At 40.6% G+C, this 19,437-nt stretch overlaps 1 protein-coding gene across 6 annotated transcripts in view; it reads right to left on the bottom strand.

Moving 5' to 3' along the window:
* Positions 1-19,437, bottom strand: part of LOC142038847 (sodium channel protein type 5 subunit alpha-like) — a 217,149-nt gene that overhangs the window by 162,498 nt on the left and 35,214 nt on the right. For 5 of the 6 annotated variants that reach the window (XM_075044726.1, XM_075044717.1, XM_075044735.1 and 2 more), the window contains exons 2-5: positions 13,139-13,457; positions 11,306-11,423; positions 5,839-5,929; positions 2,292-2,420 (exon numbers count right to left, since the gene is read on the bottom strand). In XM_075044726.1, the coding sequence (XP_074900827.1) occupies positions 2,292-2,420; positions 5,839-5,929; positions 11,306-11,423; positions 13,139-13,405 (605 nt within the window). In that variant the 5' untranslated portion in view covers positions 13,406-13,457. Of the gene's footprint in view, positions 1-2,291; positions 2,421-5,838; positions 5,930-7,121; positions 7,251-11,305; positions 11,424-13,138; positions 13,458-19,437 lie in introns of those variants that run through there. The other variant, XM_075044763.1, reaches the window with a different exon arrangement.

Here is a 19,437-nt window from a genome sequence, read left to right as displayed (position 1 = left end):
CTTCTAACTAAGAGACGAAATACCACTTGGAAAGAAAATTGAAATGTAACTAGGAAAGAAAGCACAGACACCCAAGCCTCTCATTAAATAAGCCTTAAGGAAGTTTTCATGAATCCTTGAGCTGGAGCCCTGAGTGGCCATTCAAGTCTAGAATTAGAAAAGAAAAAAGACGTGTAAGCCCACAACCTCTGGGCACCAAATCCCGCTTCCTACCAGCAGGGAGTGAATTGCACCTCAAGGTCTGTGCAAACCTTCACATCTTTCCAGCTCCCTAAGCCCCAAACACCCAGAGATGATGTGGACAGACTTTAAGGGATATCCAGACCTGACTGTTCAGACTTGCGTTTCAGTGCCAGTAAATGAGATGAGAACCAGAGGAGTTCTTCAGAGCTGGGGGCGATGCCCCAACCTCCGCCTGAGCTGAGAAGATGAGGTGGAGCAGATGCATTGCCAAGGCTGTGAGTCCTCTTGCCCTTTTCTCTGTTCCTTTCTGCCTCACTCTCAAAAACCTCCTTCCTTGCAGAATAGAGGGAACCCATGCACAGAAACTCTCCATGTTGTGCTGAATTCAGAGACCTGCAAATAAACTCATCTCGTAACTCACAAACCGATGAACTCTCGTACCCTGCTTTTACCACCTGCCTGATGGACGGGAGAGCAGGCGGGTGACGCTTGTCGTTCTGTCTGCCTCTAAATGTTGCAGGAGAATTGCACTTAGCGCCACTTGAGGAGAAGTTTATCTGAGAAAAATACCTAATATGTGCTGACCTCCAAAAGCTCCTCCCCATCTGCGTTGCATTTTTTTAAAAAAAGCTTATCACGACGGCCAGATGTCAGTTCAGCCAAATCCATAGGAATGCAGTAACAGATACCAGGATCTGGCCTAGGGCTGGCTTTGATCCAAAGCCTACTAAAATAAATGGGAGTCTTCCGGATGAAGTCCACATAGGTTTTACACATCTTCATGCTGTTCTGCTAAATGCTGCTGAGGATCACAGAATCATAGAAACATCAAATCTCAAGTTGGAAGGCATCCACTAGGATCATCAAGTCCAAATCTCTGCTCCTTGCAGGACTACCTAAAACTAAACCATACAACTAAGAGCATCGTCCAGATGCTCCTTGGATATTGGCCCTGATCCCTGCACCCTACCAGAGTTGTGCTGTCAACTGCAGTGGCCCTCATTGGTGTTTGAACTAAGTTTGGTTGAAAGTTTTTTCCCAGTTTTGGTTCCATTCAAATATCACGGGCCCAGGAGTTCAGCTCAAATGTCAGTGCTAACAGGCTTGCATCTCACATAACGCTGTGAATTATGAGGTTTAAAGATGGCAATGAGAACTAAACTAAAACCAGAACAGAATATAGGTCTCATTAAGCAGAAAATACAGGGAGGTCAGCTGAAATCCTTCTACGATAAGGAAATGGGACCTTTCAGGGCATCTCTACTAGCTTGCACTTCAAGATGACATGTGCTCTTTGCATGCTTTTCTCTCCTCTTCGACTGTGAAGAAAATCTGGATTTCTAGCTCAGCTGCAGATACCGATGGTGTCAGACATCTGCCTTTGGCCAGAGCTTGGGCTGACCCTGTGTCCGCTGCAAGCGTTGGCTGACTGCTCCCCTACCCCCATGTATTTTTAGCTGTCTAGATGCCACAAATCCATCAGCTCCTTCAACGCACCAGAACCCCACGTGTCCTGAGTGAACTCTAATAATCTAGGTAGAAGTATGCAGCTGAAGGGGAATATCATATTGGGGGAAAAGTTTCTATTCCCAAGGTATATAACAAGTTTCAGAGGCCTTTAATTTAATTCTCTATTGTAGTAAAATAGTAATTACTTTCAGGGCGAAGAAGGTTTGTGAAGTTAAGAATGCAAAAACAGCTTTGGTGGTGCTGTGGATAGATAGAGTATAAATAGGGATTTAAATACAAGGGTATTCAGTCACACTTATAACACTTTCTATACAGGGGTCTGAAGCTTCCCAAAACTACATTAGATAGGCAAGTATTAAAGTATTATTACAGATATTTTACAAACAGCTCTCTCTGTGGAGCACAGACAGAGAGTAGATAATTTCTCCAAAATAGTCTAGTGAATTGAGAGAACAGAATTGAGAATCCCTCTGACTTCTTCCTCAGAAACCACTCAGGAAAAAAAACCTCCATCCTAATACACTTCAGCATTTTCTCATTTTCAGTACAATTTGAGTGGGAAAAAAGAGAACAGCCGATTTTTTAAAAAGTTCTATTGCTTATCGCTGTCTTGAAAAATATAAGGGAGTGCTACTTACGCCATAACAATAACACTGAAATCCAGCCAGTTCCATGGATCTCGAAGGAAGGTGAATTCTGTCATGCAAAATCCTCTTGCCAATATTTTTATCAATGACTCAAAAGTGTAAATGCCAGTGAAAGTGTACCTGGGGAATAAAGTAGCCAAGATAAGCAAGAGCATTATAAGCAGTAGACGGCAGCAGCGGCAGAGGCACACTCAACCCAGTCCTACTCACACGAGACACTCCTGCCCAAACCATTGGGGCTGCTCATGTGAGTCACGGCTGCAGCACTGGGCTGTGTATGAGCCGCTTCACGTGTGGACCAAAGAACACGTAAGAAATGGGAAAGTGCTCACGACAGCCACAGGATGAAGATAATTTTCACCAGAGGGTGTACCTGGATGAATCCTCACTCATTAAGTCAAGCATGAATACTACGCTGCTAAGCTGTGCTATGTTTTGAAGCTCTGTCTGCCACCGCCAGTGAAAGAGGAATGGATTATGCCACATTCCTTGTTGTTTCTCTAATTTGAACGAGGGTGGTTGTTCCATTCATACCTCTCATCTCTTCCTGCCCAGGACATTTTGAAGGACAGTAGGTTAAAAAATGTCACCACTTGGTTTCATTAGCTAAAAAGAATATTCTTCCTGCAACTTCCCTTGTGTTTCACTATCCATGGTAAATCACACCAGCCCTCAGAATTAAACAACAGACTGCCCTCACTGAAAAAGAGTAAACAACTCCCACCCGAATACTATCTCTAGTAATTTTGACCTGCTTGACAGTAAAAGACACAAGGGTGGTTTTTTCCCCATAATAAGATAAATTGTTTGTTACCAACAGTCTCTTGACTGTGATGATCTTGGGTAGAACATACATCTTACCTTCTGTAATAAAGATGGTACTTGTAATAAAATTCAGCAAATTCTCTGTGGAGGACAGTAATGTATCTGACTTATAACATTCACCCAGGGCTCTACCTACCATTAGAGACATACTTCAGGGCATACAACACCTCTTTTTTAATCTTTCAACCTCACACACCTAGCCCAGTGGGACTAGGTATTCTAGGCCATATCTTAATAAAAATAATAAAAGTTTAGTATCCACCACTGGCATTCCCTACCCCTTTTCTCCAAATGAAGATGCAGATGATATCAAAGCCTATTAAAAAAAACCAAAACACCTAAAATCCCATAAAACACAAATCTGGTAAGTCATAATGTTAGAGGCTTTTACTGGAAACACTAGCTTGAGTTTTCTGTTCAGTCCCTAAACATCAGTAGCTATAATCATGCCATCACACACAAAAAAATTATAACAGTTGGGACTTCTGTTTAGTAAAAAAAAAGATGTAAGCAATTAAAGGTGGTAATATAAAGAAGAACTTCATTATGCATAAAAAGGAAAGCTTTTCTCTAGCTGTATTCCGCTGATCTGCAACTGGGCATACAGACAGATAATGGCAAATCTCACGCCCTCCTGCCATCGTGTCACACAGTAGAGCTAGTTACACATGTTATAAAAGCTCAGTATGCTTCATCTTAAAATGGAGATTAGCAGAACAGTTTTTGTGCAACAGTAGGCATTAAATGTTTCTTACATCTCCTCTTTGACCATACACCTAAGCATTATCTTGTATCCGACTTTTCATGGCTCCTATTCAGTTTTGCTCTGGTATTTCAAATATAGGTCACCCATGTGATAGTCTCTTTAAGCATGTGTATTCAGTAATACATGCAGAAAACACATGCAAAGAACTAAAAAAAATACTTAACGGTACATAAGCTCATTAAAATGATAAAGCACTTGTATTTATTCAGCATGTCAGATGGTTTAATTGATTGTATAATCATCATCTAATTCTAAATGGATGGGGCAAAGTCCTCCAGCAACTGAACAGCTTCTTTAACAACAGGAGTCAGGATTTTAAAAAAAAATTTAGTGGAAGGAAGTTGAATTGATTTCTTTTTCCAAAATGGTAAGGAAAATATTTTAAAGGACAATTATTTGCACGAGGTTAGTCTTGTATCCCCTGTGAGTCTCTGGAACAGCAGAACAAAACAGATTTAATGTGTCTTTTCCAAATCCAATATTAATCAATTTCAATTACAGTTCCTTGAGTTATTTTGCTCCTCAAAAGTACTTGCCTTGGATTTCATTCTATGCATTTGAGGAGGAAAAGCCGAGAGGTATGAAGGGACACAGGAGAAGAGGAAACATGGAAGATTTACTCCATGCTACATGAGCCCATTTGCACTTCTGCTCTACGTTTCTTGCATGCCCTGCTTGGCGCACTGATAACATCATCCACATTTTCCTGCTTACGGAAGACACAACAAGCACTTTGATATCATTTTCCTCCAGAATGTTCAAATTCCCAGCTGTAGACCCACTGACCAAATTTTGACTCACATGGATGAGTTGTCCGTGTTTCAGCTGAATACAACGTGGCTATGGTACTGTCTGACAGTTTTCAGTAGGAAAAGGACAACGTCAGGGGAAAAGGAAAGTCACAGACATACTCGGGGGTACTAGACTATACAGAATACATGAAACAACCTGGGATTAGGATGTTATTGTGATCAGAGGAAATATTTGGTTCAGTGCTGTCTATAATTAGTAATTTATGGCCTAGAAGATGTGCCTTGCATGATTTTATGAAACCTAAAATAAGGGCATTTTATTGTCTTTCCTTACAGCCTTGAGTAGACCAAACACCAGGCTATGGAGCAGCAGATGGCTGTGTTTATCATATGTCAGTCAAAAATAAAAAGTGTGTTCTGATTGGTTCAATGAGCCAAAATAATTGTTTAATGCACTGTAGGTTGATTAGCTTGTGCATCTGGTATCTGTTTCTAAGAAGAATATTTTAAAGCAACTTAAAGAAATGAAAGGGGCTTCCTGAAGCCCATTAGCCTCTTTTTAAATAAATTTAAGAAAAAAAAAAAAATCCAACCAAAAAACCTTCAAGTGATATCTTTGCTATTTTTTCTGAAGGTTTGACAAGCTAAAAAGACAGGAACCTCATAAAAGTGTTCCCAGACAATTTTATGCTTGCTCATAAAGTATGCCTACCAACAATTCCAGGGGAACACTTCTCATGATGCACTCAGTCTGAAAGAAACTTTTGCTTCCAATAAGTTTCAGTTTAAGGACAGCACTAAGTATGTCCAGGAAGTGTTTTCTGAAATAATTCAACTTAAACTCCATCAGCCTATTCTAATGCACCCAACCATCAAATCTCTTGCATGGGAACTGTGGAAGGCTGCCCAGTTTCAAATGGAGTTGTCCTCATATGTGATTTCATTCAGATGTAGCATAGCAGGTGCATTTAGCAATAGGTGTGAGCTTGGTAGACTAAAAATTGTTAGTTTACTTACTAAGGGAGGTTTCACAGGCAACAAACACCTGGAAAACACATTTTGTCAGGACAGATACTATGGTCAGTATTACTGGAAAGAAATTAGACAAAAGCAAACAAGATGAAAAGAATGTAACAAATGGAAGAGGAAGGACGAGATAAGGACAGGGCAGCTGTAAACCAGAAAGGATACTTACTCAACATATTTATTCCATGGCGGAGTCTCTGATTGTGCCATGAAGACACAATTAGTTAAAATAGTGCACATAATAAACATACTGAACAATGTAAATAAGTGAATTAAGGAAAACAACGCATATGTTATAAGAATTCATAAGTTTTTGTCATTTACACAAGAGGTGACAGCTCACTCATAACTTGCAAGTTGCTTAAAAAGGACTAAAAACATTTGTTTGCAAGTGCATAAGGAAACAATTATATAAACATAGAAAAAATGAAGGAACCTCTTCTGCTTTTTTTTTCTTTGCCTACATCATTTATACATACTTTATATAGTAAACAAATGTACTGACTCTGCAGTCTTCTGAAAATACAATACCCCAAATTTACAGCTGTGTTGGTCAGATAACAATGTGCATAGGTGCACAACTTTGTATGAAAAGAGGGATTAGTCTCATTTAAGTATCTACAGAAAAACCTGTGTCTGCAAATTCCCATTTTATTTTGCATCCTGAAACATTTCTCAGGCAGTAGGGCAAGTTATAAATCTGGTCTTTCTAATCTCTCTAATGGGCTTGAGGTCTCGCTTTCAGTATAAAGTTTCACCAAAAGCTAATATGAGTTTCAGACCACTAATTTTAAGGCTTGGTCTGCAAACCCGCTTGGCAAATATGCAGTCTTGGTCTGCAAAGCTGACTGCCTCAGCTGAGGCACCAGTTTCCCTAATTGGAGGCTAAACCGAACCTCCCAAGTGTATAGTCCATGCACTTAGCTGCTAAGCTGAGGCCATAAATACAAAAAGGAGCACCCTAAATCAAATTCCTGAAATTGAAAACATAGTTCACTGAACTGCTCTCCTAAAAGCACGTGCCACTTTCTGTAAAAAAATTACAAAACATGATGGGATTCTCCTGCATAAATAATAGGTCCCATGCTACTGGAGAAAGTTTAACTAATGAGTTTAAGTGGACAGAAGAAAAGGCAAAGGAAAACAGCCTACAACTCAGTGAACAGGCTGGGAGCCTTCCCAGTGAAGAACGGTAGCATCCAAATGTACATTTCTTTTGTCTTCTTTAGGAAAAAAAATAAGTTGAGGGTTTTTTTTCACCTCTTTACTGATTTCATTGGTGTTATTTTTGTTTGAGAATAGTGATCAAAGAATACAACTTCAAACATATGTCCTGAAATGTTTGCATGAAAATTGTCCTTTCACAGAGCCAAAATCTCTGCTGAATACAGAGTGGAACGTTTTCCAATGGGCCACATAAGCAACTACGAGGTTAAATTGGTAGTAACCAACCTGCATATCCCACAGCGCCATTGCAGAAAGCAGTAATTGAACTCAAAGGGACTGTTCATCTCACAAACATTTTCCACTTCTGGACCAACACCTCCTGCTGAAGGACTGGGAAGGATATCTGATTTCCAGTCACATTTTCTCACGTCAGCTTGAGATAAGTTGTGTCCATCTGGTTAACACAATTAGGTTGTAAGCTGCAGCTAGCCTAGAAAACACTGGATTACTTTTTCAACTACAGTGAAATGCTATGAAATGCTATGTAAACAACAACAGTAAAACAGAGTGGTATCTTCAGGCCATGCCAAACAGATACTATACTCCAATTCCAAAGAAAGACATTCCTCTATAACCACCCATTTTAGGATCACTGGTCTGATTTATACATCCCTGTTTCCTTGTGTATAAGTTGAACCTAACAGCTTTCCCAGATGCTCACTTATAGGCAGGTGTCACTACTTTCTTATCCAAACACCGGAGACAATACACCAGAGAACACAGGTTGAAAATGTAAGGGGTCAGCTTTGGGACATCAAACACACTATGAATTCAAACTGAGTTTCATGACCAAGCTGAAAACTACAAAGAACATAAAAGAATGAAACATATCAGCTGGTTATGCACAGAAGTCAGAGACCTGTGTTAAAAGAAAAAAGAAAACAGAAACTCCTACAGAATTAAAATTAGCATTCTGACCTGAAAGCTAATGCAATTGTTTGCATTAGAAAAGGTCAGTGATGATGATCTACTCAGAAAGGACAAAGTGAAGCAGATGAAATTGAGATAAGCTATATTAGCAGCATTGTCTGTTACCTGTCTTAGAACTGCTTTTAATTCTAATTTTTGAAAGCCTACTGACCCATGAGTTGACATGGCTAATGCATCCAGAAGTATGGGTTGGACTCTGCTATGGACCACAAACCAAATATACTAAACTACTCATCAGGATCCTTTCTGCAATAAATTAAACCTATTATTTCCAATGTGAAGTTATAGAATAGGCTTTGCGCAAACCGATTCTCAAAGTTATAAATTTTATCTTCTAGCACAAAGATATTGAGTCAAACACAGCATACTTCTGTTCTAGTCCTCATTATGATGGATAATTGTTAATTAGCAGACTGAATACTAGGGGCTTTTTAAGTGATCATTGCCAAATTACATATAATATGTGCAAGCAAAGGTTAGTCCCAATCAATAGTACATATAATTGGTGCTTCACAAGGTCTCATTTTCCCTTATGGAGGAAAGTGTGTAAAATCAGATGGGACAAAAGTTGCAAGCAGAAAATAAGAACGAAGGTTGGAAATTCTTTAAGAAGATTTTTTTTTTTAATGGGCCAGTATCCATAATTCTAGCATCAAGGATGGTAATTTTGGCCAAAACCCCATTTTGGATCAGTGGCAAACTGAGAGCAACTATCTATAATAGCTAGAAAAACTAGGAATAGCAATTGCTATCTATTTTATACAGGGCAGCAAAGGGCTCGAAGAAACTAAGGACACCACAGAATGGTCCTTGGCTTGCAGGCAAAAAGAACTAAGAGGAGTCTTTTAAGCATAAGGCATCAATGAAATGTTAGCAATGGTTTAATCTTATTAATAGGTGGACATGGTAAAGAAAGATGTTAATAATAGCTAATAATGATGCAGAAGGCAAAAAGTGTTCATTCAATGGGATGCGGACCTACACTCCCCATGTCCTCTGTGACAGGATCGGACCAGGACCTTGTTCTGGGCAGCAGCCTGGGCCATGGTCCTTTCATGAGGCCACCTAGACTCCGAAGAAGAAGCAAAATTACCTAGAAGAGGTTTAGGGATATGTTGTTAATTGAAGTAATTCACATTGCTAGGAGGCTGCGGATGTTATTTGCCCTTGGAAAGGTGTATTTTTGAATGCCTAGACTAATCAGGCTTGGCTGGATGAGCAGTGAACTTACAGGATCTATCCTGCCTGAAGTCTCACAGGAAGAACTCCATATACAGCTACTTAACCAAGAAATGTGACCCCCACAGCTCCTATATAGGACGATTTTACTCTGTCCTCTATTCTGTTCTACTGTTGGCCTTTACAGTACACTCAATGACTGGAAATGGAAATATGGCATCTACTAAAGAAGTTGCTTCAGACACTTCCGTGACAGGGCACCATTTGTTAATGCTCTTTTTTGGCTTTTGCCCTGGGGAAAATAAAGATTGCTTGATTACACTCACGCAAGACAATAGATCTGGTTCCCAGATTCATGTCTGTGATATTATCTGCTTGAGTACTTGCCGATTCAGGCTCCTTTCTGCCTGGGATATTGACTGCCTGCTCAGCCAATTGGCCTTTGTGTTTCAGGTTGATGTGAAAGGTCTTCATCGACAGAAAACAAATCAGTGCCTAATGCAGGAACTCCACTGCTGTTTCGCTGGGACTAGAGCTGTTGCCTCCTGCCCGTGCTTGCCAAAGATTGAGCTGTTGGATTTCCTGACATTATCAATGCAAGGTGATAACTTGGGTCTTTCTGGCACTAAAATGCTCTTTGCATCGTGACCTTCCATTCCCCAGATTTTACACTCCTTATCTGACCATATTTCTGTTCCTGACATATCTTTCAAATTCACTCCTTTGTGGTCTTTATCTTTGGAAGTAATGTGCTCAGGATTTCTTGCATACTTATCTTTTGGCCGACTGCTGCCAAAGGCATGTAGTTCCTGTGTATTACACATACCTGTGACCTCTTGGCTTCACCAGTCAGTGCAGAAGAAAGTGAGCAGAAGACAGAACAGGCCTCCAAAGCTGGAGGCAATATTCATACATACTTACTTTTTTCTAAGAAGCTCAATTTTCAGATTCTTCTCTTAGCCATACCTGCACAAATTCATTGACCTCAATTAAGTTCAGCAAGTCTGTGCTGATGTAATTGTACCTAATAAACACTGCTGGGCTCTGGGTATGCAGCAGTATGCGCAGCACTGCCTGCACATATAACCTGGTCCGTAAGAAAATCTTTTTGCAAAATTCTATGGTGTACTCTCAGTAACCATAATAATGTCTTGGCTGATATCACATATTCATTTTTGCATAGAATTATTGTAACTAGAAGCTTCACCTATTTTTCCTCTTGCTGGAATATCTATAGTCTCACTTTTTTTTTCTTTCTCACTGTATGGACAACCACTGGGAATCTGGTTTCTTTCTTTATTTTTTTGCCTGAAATCTTATCATAAACCAATGATTCTAAGACACTACCTGCTTAGTATTTATTAGTTGTCTGTGCTGGACGTGAACATTGCAGATGAGGGATTTCCATCACTAAAACATCACACAATCATCACAGCAGCATGTGGAGTCTTTGAATTATCGCTGCCAGGTCTCTCATGTGAACCGTAGAGAAAGCAGGCAACTCATGAACAAGGGTGTGTTTTTAGTAATGTTCACACAAAGCTGAACATTTGGGTCAGTTTGGTCTTCCAGAGAGATGTGACTATGTCAGAATATAATGTTTCTGTTGCTGTGTTAACAAAACAAGCCACAACCAACCACTGCAATATATCTTGCATGACTTCAGAACTAGAACTAGGGAAATCAGGCATCACCCTTCCATCAAAAGGTCCAGCAGGCCAGCCTGTGCTTTCATTCCTAGCTGGATAACACGTTGTACTAAACAAACTAAAAAAGCAGCAGAACAATTTTTTAAATGTTCTGTTTCAGGAGAGAAAAAAAAAATCAGTTCTGAGGCAGTTCAAAATTAAATTGCACCTGCATATGGTGTCACAGAGTCTTACGGGAGAGGTTGCTTAAGTGCTCAGTAGCAAAACTCTCCGTCAGTGTAGATGTCCCCAGGTGTATTCCAGCCTCCTGGTTCCCTTTCTTTCTAAGGTACTACACCCAGTTTCTTCCACTGACTCTTTACTAAACATGATCAGGCCCTTCGCACCTTTTAATCCTGAGTAAACTCACCAGAGTCTCCAGTGCAGTTCACATTATCTGATGCCAGCAGTATAATATAGTCATTTTCATAGCTCACATAACAATGTAAAGTGAAACAAATGCAAAATTCAAATGCATTTCTTCTTGTGCAAGCAAATTCAACCAAAAGATTTAAAACAGCTTAATGAAATAAAATGGTTTCTGACTTCCATCCATCTGTGTTTAAAAACCATATAAAGTACACAAGGAAGGAAATCAACAGAAAGGATATGAATGTACCAAAATTTTAATTGCTGCTCTTCTGATTGGATGGAAAGGACTAAGTATATACAAGGCAGGAGTGGCACTAAATCGAAAGATTGTCTTCCCTTTGTTCAGTACTATAAATGTCTGGAAAAAAAAAGAAAATGAGAACATTCAGTATTTGCGTTTATGCTTTTCTTTTCCCAGCCCATGTCCCACTGGGAATCTCCTGCCACTATTCCATACATCTTCCCCACTCCCTCCCAAGACCCCCAAATTTCTTTTCACTCAGTGAAGAGTTTTATCCAAGACCCTCCCAGCAGAGCTGTTGCCTCTCTTATTGCAATTTTGCAACTATATTTTCTTCTTTCACTCCTTACAGTGTCCTGTGCCATCGTCTCCATCATGGGGCTGGGAAGAAAGCGGAATCACCTTTAAAAATAAAAAATGACCTGGAGACTAAAATGTGGTGGAGGGACTTTTATGATGCTTTTCTTCCCAGGTGCCAGGAACCTTACTGTGTTGTTACTCCACCTTCTCTACCTTGAGCACTTTATTGCTCTCAGTCGATGTTTTTTTGTCTCACCAAGTAGGAATCTGCATGAGGCACAACTCCACAGCAGAATCTGACCCTGGCACTGAAGCACTGTCATTGTACTCAGGTTAATACGGGCGGAGGAAACCAATACTCTGAGTCATCTTAAATCCAAAGCAAAGGTGAATTGGATGCTGGCCCAATTTACAGAGCTCTGAAGATGCCCCACCATGCACAGAGGAACTAATATTCACTCAGAGACAGGATCAGGACACCCAATAAGTAAACTCTAAGCAACTCACCCACCTTGAGTCTAAGACCTTCATGACACTAAAATTGCAAATCTATATCCTGCTGCTTGTGCCTGGGGATAGCAGGCAAATTAAAAGGTAAATTAATTCTGGCTCTTCCAGGTAAGTAATCTATTTGTCTTTATCCGTTTAGCTTAGTTCTTGCACCTGTTTCTACACTGTTCGAATGGAAGTAGCATCGTGGTCATATTAATTAATTGTTTACAGGAAACCGCATAGCCCAAAATCAGGAACATCAGTACCTGAAAGAACTGGAAGCTGCCTAAAAATACACCATGCTTCCAAGCACAATATTGTCCTCTGTTTTGCGAAACATTTGGAAAGCGGAATGAACTGTAGTAAGCAACCAGCCCAGCTCTGCTGTCAACAGCCTTTTGACAGAAGCTGTTTGCACTGTTGTGGCGTTGGTCCAGCCTACATGTGATTCCTCATCAGGTGATTCTCGCTTTGGGATGAAACTTACCCTTCTGCAAAATGCCAGCATTGCACATGCTACTCACATTTCCCTTCAGCTTTATTTTGGTCATCTTAAATGGAATTGAGCTATCCCTCAGCAGGAAAAGAACCGCTGCTCTCCAGGAACGGTTGTGGAGGTGCCTCCTGCCCTTGTGCAGAGTGTTAGCACAAGACTCAAGTCACCCAGAAGCCCTTAACATTAAGGGTTTTAAGTGATAAACAGACCTGTGAAGAGTCAAGGCTCATGCAGAAGACAAGATAGGGTAGATAAAAACCTCTGGCTTAATTTAACTCAGCTACTGCTCTGCTCTTTTCAGACACTGTATATTCATACTCAGAGTTATCTGAAAACACCCAAGTTTTAATTATGCTTTTTATCCCTCTTTGCCCTCCCGCTTAGATGTTTTCTGGGAGCCCTGCTCATGCTGAAACTCTGATCCGTAATGTGGAAAAAAATATTTTTACTGGCTGTAGAAAGATAAAAACAAGAGGCCTCAAACCAGAGACAGTGTTTATGCTTTAGCAAAAGCGAAGAAGCAGGAGGGCTGGCTGGTGCTCACCTTACGATCATTGTAGAAAGGGTCAAGGTCCTCCAGTGGCTCCCCAATGAGATCTGGAGGAACAGTCCCATAGATATCGGGCAGCTTCTTGCAAGCTTGCAAATCAAACTGAGGCTGAGGTTTCTCTTCTTCGCCCAGCTGCTCTCTGTATTCCTGCTTGGCATTCCTTGCAAGCTTCTCCGCAATTCGTTTCTCAATAGCAGCCAAGGATTCAGGCGTGAACCGGTGGAAGCTGTTAGTACCCGGTGGTAACAAGAAGTCAGCCATCTTTTCATCCTGCTTTGTCTTTACTGGTCTTTACTCCTAGTAGTGGAAACAGCTGAAACAAAAAGTACCAAAAGTTAGTGACAGGAGCAAAGCAAGAAGAACAAAGCCATGGGAATGAAAAAATAACGCAAATAACTTGTAGGCTATCTATTACCAGGAAACACTTCATCTATTTTTATGTGGTTAGTAGAAGATCAAGAAAAAAAGAAATGTCTGAAACTGTAATTTCAATTAGGGATCACTCCTGATCAGAGCCAAAAGACTTTGTAGATAGACTGTGGAGTATTCTTAAGCTTTTCTGTCACTTGGGATCCTAAATCCAAACTAAGGAGTAACTTAGATTCATACAAGCTTAAGTTTCATTGAAAGTCACAGGGATTTGGATTCCTAACTCATTTTTGAAAATGCAGCTCTGGGAGTGGATGAACACTGTGCCTAAGATGACTGCAGGGCAGATTTAAATCAGCCGATCTCCGGCCACATGATGCAAACTCTAAAAATGCCCCAGCTGTTCTATTCCAAATTTAAAGAGTGAAGGGTCAAGTTCCGATTCTTAAATCACATAGAAATTCTTCATAATCTCTGTCTTAGGCTTCTGCAACATAATTTAGTTTTCCTTTGGGATAGGAAATACCATCTTCAAGATATCTGTCAAGACTTTTGAGCATTTTCTTCTCCTCCACACCCTACAATCTGAAGGATGTTGGAAGCCCAAATGTGCATGGCAAAGCCCCGAGACCTTCATGAGAGCACTCCAAGCTTCTGAGATGCTGAATAGCCACTGCTGCCAGTTCATCACATCTGAAAACCAGGCTCCTTCCATCCAATGCCAGTTTGAACATCTAACCCAAACCCGTGAGCTTTGACCATCTTGGGTTGATGGCGCTTCACTGTTAACACTTCCAATCCCCACCTGAATGAAAATGAGTGACAATTGTCACATCTCTTCAACTTACGTGAATAAAGACAAGTGTGAAAAACAGCAAAACAAAAAGCCTTCTTGTATCTGCACTAAACAACATGGATAGCGGTGAAAATTAATGTAAAACTACTGTTTGAAAAGGGATAAAGCTTATCCCTGTTCTAGTAGCCTGCACAAATCCATCCAAGTTCAAATAAGCCATATTTTGCAATTTAATAGTGACTTTAGTGGCCTGTCTTTCCAGCAAAAGGAACCCTCACTACACAACAATTAAAACTCATTTCACAGAAGAAACACAGCCCTTGTTTTTTTACCACCACCAGACCATTCATACTAAATCAGAATATAAGCTGGTGACAAACAAAATAGTAGATTTTGAGGTGGGCTACCCTATTGCATTCATCGATGTGTACAGGATACAATTCTTTGTTCAGCTGCAATTGTTGTTTTCTGCTTTCAGATGGTATTTGTCTATTTACAGTGGATAGTTCCAGATAGTTTGCCTCTATTAGGCTCTGTGATGACAGCATTTTTGTTAGCAAACAAGACTTTAACTGGACTCTGCATGACAAATAGCATATTTATTGACTCAATTTATTTGAGTAAAGTACTCTTTCAAATAACTACTGTTTTTCCTATTCTGACTTCATTTTAAAATGAATTCATTAAATTGTCATTGATCACAGCCTATCATAGAGGAATGATTTACTGGAGCTTGTACATTATACTCTGCATTACTCCTTGTTTGAACAAGCAGGGCTAAAATGAATTAGCTTTCCCGGAGTTTGGGTATTCTGACATTCTTCTCTATTCAGATTTAGTCTCTTTATTCCTTTCCCCTCTCCCCTCACATCATTTGTTCTATCCCCTTCCTCCTGAAAAACAGGAAATTAGAAGCTTTCCCGCAAATTGAGTTTTCTTATGCTCAATGCTTTGTGACTCAGCACCAGTGCAAGCAAATAGAATTTCACTTTCTATAAATGACATCAGTACAGGTGGCCAGAGAATTCTCAGAGTTTTTTGTGGTTTAATTTTTGTTTTTTTCACAGTGAAACCTGTCTCAGTGCTGAAGGGGACAACAAAAATCAGTGGCTGATCACTACTTCTGCAGGGGCACAGACTAGGTCTCTAAACTGGAGAGCAGATCATTGCGGGCTGTTAGTTTAGGACTAGATAATCATGAGTGCTGTGAAGATGGTGAATGGGGAATGATTGTTCATTTTTTCTCATAATACAAGAATGGAGAAACTTTAAATGAAACCACAGAGCAGCAGGTTTGAAACAACCACTAGAGCCACTTTCCACAGGGCACAGAGCTGTCCTGGGAAACTTGTTGGCAGCAAATGGCAAGGATTCACCAAACCACAAGACAAATCCAAGGGCAAAAGATCCATTAAAGGTTTTAAACACAAAGATGCTGTCTCTGACTGAGAAAATCCCTTAGCTGCAGAACCTGGGTGCATGCAAGAAGGACTACTTATGTTTGCCCTATTTTTACGCTCTTCCGAGGCTACCAGTCTGGAGAAACCAGTCACCTCATCTTACATGCTTTTGTCCTTACTAGCACTAATGCCAACACAAGACAGCCTACGCTGCCTTGGGCAAGGGCTCGATCTGCCTGCCGACTCCGCGGCTGGCCTGAGCTTGCGCAGACGTAAAAGTACATGGAGATCCAAAGTTAATACCCCCGTACATCTGCGGGTGCACCAACTACCTGCTTCCAGGGCTTCGGAGCACGGGCTGCGTGACTGCCTCCAACCTACGCAGACATTCCCTTTGCTGGAAAACCGGTGGTAGCCACCTCTGCACCACCTTCTCCATATAGTCAAACTGGACGCATGGCCATATAGCATGAGGGACAGCAAGGACTTTACTGAGATGATAAGAGAGTACGTGGGATGTCTCTACTAAGTGTCGCGGTTTTCATGGGTGTTGCTTGTTCATAAAAACTGAATCTTCATTAGAATATTCAGCGTCCTCTCAGACTTCCCTAAAGACTTCTGAAAGATGGTATTCTAGCAACAGAACTGGTCAAAATTTAAAAAAAAAAAGAAAAAAACAAAGGATAGGTAGTGGTGAGGGAGATAAAATAGCCAGAAAAACCTACTCAAAATGAGAAGTTTCAATTTCTTTTTTTTCTTTAAAAGGGAATTATTTTTGCTTAAAGCTCTCTCTTATTAGAAAATTGAATCAACCTCAAACTGGTCAAAACCAGATCTTTTCAGTTTTGTCTGCAAAATCCAGAAAGATAGCTGCCTAGGAACAACTGCAAAATCCGACATAAACTTCATTAGAGCTTTTGCTACTCTTCTATTTACTTTTCCTTAAAAAAATTACATTTTCCAGCATCCTTGAAAAATCTTGACATGTTCTGTCTTCATATTGTACATAAGTTAAAGTTCCAAATTTTAATATATATATATATATTTAGCCTAATTCTTTTTCAATTTCATATGCTTTCAGGAAATGGACAAGATAATTTCACGGGTCCTTTCTATGTCTAATTTCTTTTAATCTATGAATTGCAAACATTTCTACAAATAGCCAGGGTTAGCCCAGATGTTTCTTAAAAGGGTAAGAAAGCACCACAACTTAAAAAGGGAAATCATCAATGACTGAATCAAAAAGCTGGACTGCCATTTCTTAAAGAGATAATAGCTGTTGTGACTCACGTTTTTACAATATGAGCCTGGATTTTTCCATTCCTCTCAGGCATATTTTTGAAGTACAAGGCTTCAAACACATTGTTTCTGTGATATCACCATGCACAGAATGAACATTTCCCTCTTGCTTTGTCTTTGTTAAATTCAGTTAACATCGGTTCTTGCTGATAAAAATGTACTGGTTATGTAAACAAAATGTGCATATGAAAATAAAGCCCCAAGATGCATATTTTCTATGGCATGGCAAGAAGTGAGAACAGTACAAACAAATAAGATATTGCTAGCGCCTGTATTTATTCAGAAGGATAAATGCCGTTTTCCATTACAGTTTTAGCCTTACTCTCATAGGCTTCAGCCACCCCAGCTCAAAATGTCCTTTCAGGTTCTCAGAACATGACCTGCATGCCCTACAAGCCTTTCCCTGACTCTTCGTGGATGGGTGACCATGGCCCAAAAGGCCACTTTGGGCAACAGGTTGCCTGCAGGGGCGTAAATCCAGGGAAAGTGGGTCCTGCTCACCTCCAGCTAGCTGCCCTCCTGCTCTTGCGTGGGCTTTGTGGACTCAGACCACCCCACTATCACCCACCAACCCCTTATCATGGCCCAAGACATTGACATGAGCCAGCAGGGAGGTCCCATCCCCCAGAAGCAACAGCAGAAGCAGAGGCTGAGGTCGTTGCTGTGCGCTACGCCTGATTTCAGAGAATTCACGGCTTCTCGCACCTCCATCTCCTTCTTGCACGATGGCATGGGGTGGCTTGCCTGGCGTGGTATCAAGGACATGCAGGCCTATATTTCAGACACTTGGCAATGACAAGAAAGGAACCAAACTTGAGGATCAACAATGTGAAAGCGGCACTCACAGGCTAGAAGTTAGACACCATCAGACATGTTCATCTCGAGCAGGACTGTATCAGTTTAACCCTACGGATTTCCATGGTGCCACTCAAGAAGCTACTGGTGACCATGGGCTGGGGAGAGGGATGATAGCCCGTGGCAGAAGGTATGTTTCCACTGCGATTCTGCTAGACCTAAATCTTACAAAATAACAATCAGGAGTCCTAAATTCTCCTTTTGTTTAAGAAATATTTGTGACTAAATATAGACTTTGCATTCCTAACTGCTGTGGTAACAAAAACAGTCATGAGGATGGGTTTCTTTTAAATGTCTGAGACTGCATGGAGCACAGTCGTCTCTTTTTTTCCCCCCTTCTTTTCCATATAATCTCTTTAGCATTTTCCTTTGACCTGCAGAGCACTGCAAAATATGAGAATAATAGGCTAGGGAAATAAAGAACAATACAATGACACATCTAATTTAATGTCACTGGCCTAGATTCACAAATTCTTCTGCATACATTTACACATACACACAAACATTTTATATATTTAAAAAGACTACAAGGTGATACGGGATCACATGAAAGTTTTTTCCAACCATGAAGTAATAGCTTCATGGAGAACTCCTGTTTTTAACTAAGATCAAATAAAGACCTTCTACATAAAGTTACATAAAGATCAAGAGGCTAAAGGAGTCTAGGTGACTTAGACGCTCTTCATAATTTTACTGACAATCAACAGGCAACCTTTTGAGACTTAATTCACTTATATTTATACCGCACTTCACATTCCACAGCTAGGAGGTGTCATGGGAAATTCTCTTTTAACTGAAAAATTTCAGTTGCTGTTAATACACACTCTGAGGGTCTGTGCGCTCACATCAAAACAAGGGGGAACTGAATAATACAGTCCTTGAAATTTTACACAGCACACTCATTACCACTGCTTAGACTGATATCTGGTTTGTTTCTTTTTTTCAACAGGCATGATTTTGTCAAGACCATAAACAATGATTTTTTTGTAGCACACATTCCTAACACATATAATCAGCCACATCTCCAGCTGGCGTAAATCAGCACAGCTCTACCCATCCCAGGGAAGTCACAGCAGCTGGGGAAATTATCTATTAGGACCAGGTATATTCAGAGAGAAATGCTTTCTCTAAAGAGACTACCTTCACACCAGAGCATGAACACCAGAGAGTGTGTAATTGAGGTTTTAAAGTAATGGCCTAGAAGGTAACCAAGCTTGCAGGAGCTAGAAACCCCTGGGGTTTTCTGCAATGTGTGAAGGAAATCTGCGAATGCTTCTTCATCCAGAGACGTCTTGTTGGGTGAGCTCAGAGTCAAAGGTGCAAAAAGGGGTGCTGGAGACACCAGTGCCTGCCAGGGACCGGGCAGGCTCCTGTCACTGGCCTGCAGGGGAAAGGTTTTGTTTTCCACAAAAATCTAATGGAAACGGCTGCAGTGTTGAGTTCTCAAAGGAGATCTGGGAAAAGCAGAGCGTTGAAGTCAGCCCCAGACTGACGCAGGAGGAGCTGCGAGACAGAGTTCCTCTCGCTGCCTGTGTCACAGGGCAAACCTGCAGGTTGATATGACCTTGCGCAAC

The sequence above is a fragment of the Buteo buteo genome, chromosome 2 (assembly GCF_964188355.1).
Source record: "Buteo buteo chromosome 2, bButBut1.hap1.1, whole genome shotgun sequence".
In the NCBI taxonomy this organism is placed as follows: Eukaryota; Metazoa; Chordata; class Aves; order Accipitriformes; family Accipitridae; genus Buteo; species Buteo buteo.
This window is presented reverse-complemented; position numbering and strand designations above follow the sequence as displayed.